This window comes from Notothenia coriiceps, unplaced genomic scaffold, assembly GCF_000735185.1.
Source record: "Notothenia coriiceps isolate Sejong01 unplaced genomic scaffold, NC01 NC01_scaffold00000339, whole genome shotgun sequence".
NCBI classification, from domain to species: domain Eukaryota; kingdom Metazoa; phylum Chordata; class Actinopteri; order Perciformes; family Nototheniidae; genus Notothenia; species Notothenia coriiceps.
This window is the reverse complement of record NW_011333040.1, coordinates 20,768,984-20,776,082: the sequence shown is the minus strand read 5'-3', so window position 1 is coordinate 20,776,082 and position 7,099 is coordinate 20,768,984. Positions and strand designations below refer to the sequence as shown.

Genomic DNA, 7,099 nt, shown 5'->3' with positions numbered 1-7,099 from the left:
TACATTAACCTGTATCCCCATGATAAATTGTCTTAAAGCTAAACCTTGAGCTAACTTATCCATTAGCTAGTAGCCATACCATTGTTGGCCTAACTATATTTGTTATTGTCTTTCAGCTAATTAGCTGTAAACTCGAGGCACTGGCAGTATAGTAATTTGTTCATCACCACTCACCTTCAAAATAAGCCAAGAAAAGCCGGCCGGCATAACATGGCACAGTAAAGTGGGAGGTGCTGCTACCTGTCTGTCTGAAGTGACTGACGATGACTGTCCGCACAGCTGTGCAGGAGGCGTGGAGGGAGGGAGGGAGGGTAGAGAGAGCATAGGAACTTCAAAGTCTAATCTCCCGACCTGATATTTTAATTTTGTATTCAATCAATATATTTTTGGAAAGGGAAACTGTGCGCAAACAGCAGTAGATATATATTCATTTATAAAAAATAAAAAGGGGGGGGAAAGGGCACTTTCTCTGGAAGAAGAAAAAGGGCAGGGGCTCAAGCCCACTTTGATGTCTATGTGTGCACGTGCCTGCACTGGAAAGGCTACTGCATCATAGGTGACAGCGTACTGTAGATGTTTTTCTTTTTTTCTTTTTAAGAGATGATGAAGTACATGTTTGGTCCACTAGGGAGAGGTCGAGTACAAGTGAACAACCCGAGCTTTGTTGTAATTAAGTGTTAAAGAGCAACCTGCAGGTTTTTTTTTTTACTACATTTATGCTTAACCTTGCCTGAAATACTTATTTCTCACGACACGTGCACTTACACCTAACCCCTAACCCCTAACCCCTTGCTTTTAAATAATTTAATTTTAAGATAATCTCAAAATGATTTTGTTATTCTTCAGTTCAGCTAAAAAAATTAAAAGACATCACATTTGCATCCAGTATGTTCTGGTGTTAACGCTAAATAATTTAATCAAAACAATCAAGAGCGTATTAGTTGATCCTTAAAAAACTTTTTTTGCAATGTAATCACAGTAGCCTGCTCATTAATGATTTTATTTATGTTGTTTGCCTATTTAGTTTGTGGGAGTGTCAATGTGTGTTCTCTCTTGCATTATAAAACAATGGTGCACTAGAAAAGAGGGCCACGGATGTTGGAATATTATTACCGTGCATTACCTCATTTACTGGACTGCAATATCCAAACAGTTTTTTGTGTTTTGTTGAGATTCGTCTTCCCACTAGGGGGAGATGAAGTAGCTACAGCTAAAACAACCGCTGCTTTGTTGTAACTGAGTGCTCTGGGTCCTCCTTGTTTATTTATCATGTCAACCTTAAAAATAAAACAAATTGACGTCACAGAATTTCATAATGTTATTTTTGTTGTGCTCACGAAATTCTGCCTGCGTTTTAGAAACACACTGCTACAGTAGTAACCACGTGTTCAATGTGGACACAAGGTGCATGATGTTTTTTTGTTATTTGTTGCATCAATTAGGCGACTTTGTTCATATGTATTCTACCAATGATAGAATAAATATGTTTTGTGCCAATCTCTTAATTCATCCGGATTATCGTAGAAACATAACCATTATCCTAATATTACTTCATAGTTATTATGGTTATGACCAATATCCCAATAAATGTATTGGCCTTCTATTAGCCTATTAGTATTGTGTATTTACTATAACTAGTAGGCTTGCTTTGCTTACTAGTAGAGAAGTGGTTGTTTTATTGACATGCAGAAATAATGCCGTTTTTGCAGGTTTCTCGTGCTTACAGCGAAACAGTCAGCAGTCGGCTCTTTTGTTTGGAGAGCAGATTCAGCGTGTGTGTGTGTGTGTGTGTGTGTGTGTGAGAGAGAGAGGGGTATAGAAAGAGAGAGAGGCAGTCTTTGGGATACAGCAGAGTGAGGAGGAGAGAGAGAGCGGGATGCTGACAGATTCCTGATAGATGGCTAAAATGGCGAAAGCGTGTTCGACCCCAGCGAGCCACCAAACAGTATAGCATTGTAGGTCGGAACATGTAGTGCTTGAAGCTGGATATCTCTGGGTTTTTTTTTTTACCCCCGTCTATTCACCTCACGTTGTCTTCTGCAAGTGCTGGAATATTTTTTCTTTAAGTGCTTAAATGGCATCCACAAGGCGCCGCCGCCTTGCTCCGTGCTTTTTGGGAATACTTCTAAATGCTTTAATTGGTAAGTTACATTATCTTATTATACCAGTAGAGAGTTTAGTGGTGCAGAGTGGCTTTGCGGAGGTTAACCACTGTTATTGAGCTTCTCTCCGGAGCCTGGTCCATGCTGCAGGCAGCGATAGTGTGCTGCTGACCAGTAACCCTGAACTTGGCCCCTTTCCGATGTCCGTTAGCATTTCGGCTGTAAATGCCAATGTGGAGACTGGTCCTGGAGCCATGTGCACTGCGGAATTTGTACCTGCAGGTTACTGAGTGACACGCTGATAATGTTTTTAAAAGTTAAATTCCGTGTGCATTCTGCAGAACTTCACACGTTTTCGCAAGATGATGGTATTGTTTCGCCATGTGACTACTTCATGTGGGCAATATATTCAAATCTACATCGCTAATGAGCATAACAATAACATAAGTATAGCCACGTGCAATGTAGTCAACATGTTTCCGTTGTGTTTCCATGTATATTTTTTGGGGACCATGATTAGAATAATGTTCAAGTGAAACTTGAAGCAGTGAGAAAGTCAAATTTTCCAGTAAAATATCAGTGAATTATGCAGAAAAATGCTTAGTTTTCTACTGTAGTTGTCCTCATGACTGCCTTCTCTATCAGGCGTCCCATGGCAGAGCTGCAGAAGGAGAGCCCCTTACCCGATGTTATTGTTAATCACATGGTCTCAATATTTGAAAGTCAGCACCGAGGGAGGGATGAGGGCTTAAATACTACTAAACGTATTTAAACCAGATAATATGGTGTTGCACTTTTGTATTTTGCTTATAGGTTTTTTTTGAATTGCAATGACAATTACCTCCATCTCCTAAAAGTGATTAAAAAAAAATCCTACTACTCTTCCATCTACATTTGGAAGGTGACACACTTTCAAAAGTTCATGGAGTTTCTTTTTTGGGACTTGCAAATAGATGGAGTTTTTGACTGTAGAGCTGATTGCACACCAACCCCGTGGCAGAGTGAAATGACAGTGGTTATTGCTCTGAGGATAGATTAAAAGACTGTGGTTATTGCCTGCTGGGAGGAATATTTGTACAGATTAAATGTCAAGACTGTCCCTCTTCTTCTTTTCAAATTTTCTTTTTTGCACAGTTTCTCTCTCTATGTGAGGCCCCGCAATTCAAAGGCAGGAGAGAGTATTGAGTGTTTGCAAAGCATACCACACAGAGACCCTCAAAGGCCCTGACTGGAATCATAAAGGCTAGTACACATTGGTTCATAACATGTTCAGTCTGGGTCTGGGAACAAAAACTTCAGAAACACAGACTCTGTGATGGATGTATTTCCAATCTAGCCATCACATTAAATAAATGAAGCTCTTTTTAAGTCCGCCTCTGAGATTGGATCCAGTTAAGATAAAGGCACATTTTATGAGATTTTAAGAAGAGATGATAAGAAGCAATAAGAAGAAAAACTGCACTATATCTAATGGCCTGAACAACTCTGAGGCAGTAGATATTCAAAAGATTTTATGATATGAAAATGATGGTTTATCAAAAAGAGATGAGTTTGCTTTGAAAGAATGGAGTGACTGCGTTAGCTTTGTCTTTCAAGCTTCAGTCAATATGATCGTATCAATGTTAAATTATAGCATGAAAGAGAAAATACTGAGAGCTTTCATTTCACTTCATAACTTTTTATGTTCTTACCCTATCTACTGTCTGCTGTATAAACAAATTTCATTCAAAGCTACAAAAATGTAGTATATTACTGTTCTAGAAAGAGAGTTCAGGTGAGTACTTCTCTGAGAAAAAAGAGTGTACAGTACCTTGAGAGGTGATTTTGCAACAGCTGCCCTCCATCTTCTATCATGCACACATGGACTATTTCTCAGAATTGTGGTGCTGCACCAGTGTAACCATATTACTGTCATTTCTCTGTGATCGTCACTGAGCTGCTGTTATTATAACAAGTGAATGGCTGACTACTTGGAACTACAAGCTTATGAGTGTTCATGAAACAAAAAAAAATTGATATTAATAAATAATGTATCAAGTATAGGCCTATACAAAGGAATACAAGTATTAATGCTTCATGCATTGTATTTTCTCTGCGAGTATAATGAATATTGCTTTTAGGCGGACACTGCTTCATAATGAAATCAAGATACTGTACTATTGTATACTTGTGACCTGTATTGTTTTATTCATATACATATACTTGATCCTAATGCAAATATATGACTTTTGCTGTGCATGCTGAAGGACACCTTTTAAGTCATGCTTATGGGTTTGTAAGTGTATTCCTGTTTAATACTCACCACTCATGTGGAATATAGGTGACGCACATCATTTTCTTCAAAGTGGAAATGCTACCTCTGTGCCTCAGCTTATCTACATTTCAGTGAAATTAATGGAGGATAAACTCACAAACAATCATTGTCTAGTTTGCAAAAGATTATTCCCCATCTTAAACACACCTAACATAATGGAGTCAGTCATAGCACATTAACCTGGATATTTAGACATATGAGAGAGCTGCAACAGATGGATGCTTAGTTAGGTATTCTTAATATATAACTATACGATAATGTTGTAATATGTAGCATTATTACAAAACTAATACTGAATCTAAATCAATTCCAAAACATATAGGGGAATCATATGATATTGCTGACAGTAAGCAGCCTGTGGTGTGTGTTGAGCTCACTGAGCTCTACCAGTGGTTTCTGTGTCTGCTAAGTACATCTCTCTGTCAGTGGCTGGTGTGAGACCCTAACTTTACTGTTGCAGCCACAGTAAACCTTTGTGCCAGCCAGCCACACTTATCTGTCAATGGTAAGCCAGTGCATGAGCCACACTTAGCCAACACTTGTCTCTGGTCTCAACCGGTAATCCGACATGCTAGTGTCTCTTTCCTCTGCATTAGGATTTGTGTGTGTGTCCCTCCCCTTATCTAACCATGAAAATCCACGCATGTATGGATTCATGTCCGTGAACATGTGTTCCTCTGGAAAGCCGGTGTTCTTGCCACCAGTTTCCACAGCTGTGCTCTCCTCTCTGCCCCCCCTCTGGATGCTCAGCATTCACAGATTACTTTAACATAAACCATACAAAACGCTTCATCCCCTGTTTCTTGAGTCCTCTTATATATTCTGACTCTCAATCTGTCAGATGATTCAAAACGTTTTTCACTTACCTTTGTCACGTTGTTGTTTGTAACCTTCTACCCACCTGGAGCTCAGCAATGCATTAGCCAGTCACTCAGGCAGCATGCTTTATTTATTAGGAAAGCCGGAGCACAACAACTCCTACCTTGTTCTAGCTAATCGAAGAAACTGATTAATTGAATTAACAAGGAGGAATAAACAACATCATTAAAGCTTTTTAATCAAATCACTGCCATTGCTACACCTGGACACTGGACTGTTATCATCCAGTTAGTTGCTGAGAGTGAAAACATTGAGTAATGTATTTCTTAGGGCTACCCTCTGCTAGTCTACTAACTACGATTTATTTCTTTGATCAGTCATGCTTTTTTCATACTGAATGATTTCAAGAAACGTATGAGCACATCTCTGGTAATCACAAGATGTAAAGTGGAGTTTTTGCACAATTCTTCGTGACAGGTCTGTCCATGAAATCAAGTAAATGATGAGTCCTCAAATAAGTGTCCCCTAAGAAATTCTTAAGTTTATCACAACCTTATCAGTTGATCTGATGTTCATGTTTTTTTCCTCCTCAAATTTGTCCAGAAGCATTTGGCACAGTATATAATGCTTACTTTATTTGAGAGCTATCCATGTTTTGATCAAAACATGAAGTGTGACTGACTGGATGTGTGGCTGCAGAATCTATTTTCTTTGCTGGCTGCTTTCCCGTGTGGAAACATGTGATCTTTGTTGGACCAAAGGAGATGGAGCTCTGTGGCCAGCATCATTTTTTGGAGAGCTACAGCCTAGGCATGGGGATCACTGCCTGCCAGCTAAGGGTTAAATATTTCTCCACCACCACCCCCTTGTTTTTCACAAGTGGTAGCACTGATGTCTCTCTGGTCCCATGGCCATTTACGTTCAGTGCTTGTTGAGTGAAAAAAAGGAGTTGGGGTCGCATAAAAAAAAGGATACAGAGTAAAAGAGAGGAAGAGGAAATGTTTCTTTGCATTATGCTCCATATGTGATCTTCATGGAGAAGTGTGTCAATGAATTCATTGTTGGCACCTAAGGGGAAGTATTTCTCGGCTGGAATTTGAGGGATGAAGCCGGAGGTTCTCTTTTTTGACCCTTGTGCTTTGCCCCCCCTCCACTGCCCTCCCCTGGCCCCCTCCCACCAGATTCCAGGGCCTGGGGCAGAGACTGGTAGTGCTTAGTCCATCAGCAGCTGAAACATGACACCGAGAGAGCCCCGCTAAGCTCCTCTTTTATAGTACAGAGTCAGGTCAGGCTGTTTACATCCTTATTATTGTTCTCCCACTCCCCCCTCTTTGCCCTCAGAAACCGAAAAAAAAAAAAAATTGATCTCTTCATGTCATTATGATGTGGAACGCAAAGCCACAAATAGATTTAGTACTGTTAACATATCACATTGTGTTGAGTAGCAAAAATAAAAAGAACAGGTATAGCGGTGACAAAGTCCTTGCTGGCACACATAAGACATACGTGTGTGTGTGTGTGTGTGTGTGTGTGTGTGTGTGTGTGTGTGTGTGTGTGTGTGTGTGTGTGTGTGTGTGTGTGTGTGTGTGTGTGTGTGTGTGGTGTGTGTGTGTGTGTGTGTGTGTGTGTGTGTGTGTGTGTGTGTGTGTGTGTGTGTGTGTCATTGTGGGTATTGTACAATAATACACATGCTCATATGGTGCATTCGATCCTATGAATTCCCTTGTGACTGTAGCCTGGAGGTATATTTGTCAAGGCTTCTAATTAATTAGCTGTGTAACGAAGGTAACTTTGTTACTATGGACTGACGGCTTCGGGCCTTGTAATATTGCACATGTGGGTTTGCACTTTATGAAACAACTTC

At 40.0% G+C, this 7,099-nt stretch overlaps 1 protein-coding gene across 1 annotated transcript in view; it reads left to right on the top strand.

Annotated features, from left to right (window-relative positions):
• Positions 1 to 2,074: 2,074 nt before the first annotated feature.
• The window catches only part of igdcc3 (immunoglobulin superfamily, DCC subclass, member 3), a 51,957-nt gene continuing 46,932 nt past the window's right edge, over positions 2,075 to 7,099 (top strand). Inside the window, exon 1 of the mRNA XM_010774797.1 lies at positions 2,075 to 2,141. Coding sequence (XP_010773099.1) covers positions 2,075 to 2,141 — 67 coding nt within the window. The remainder of the gene's footprint in view (positions 2,142 to 7,099) is intronic.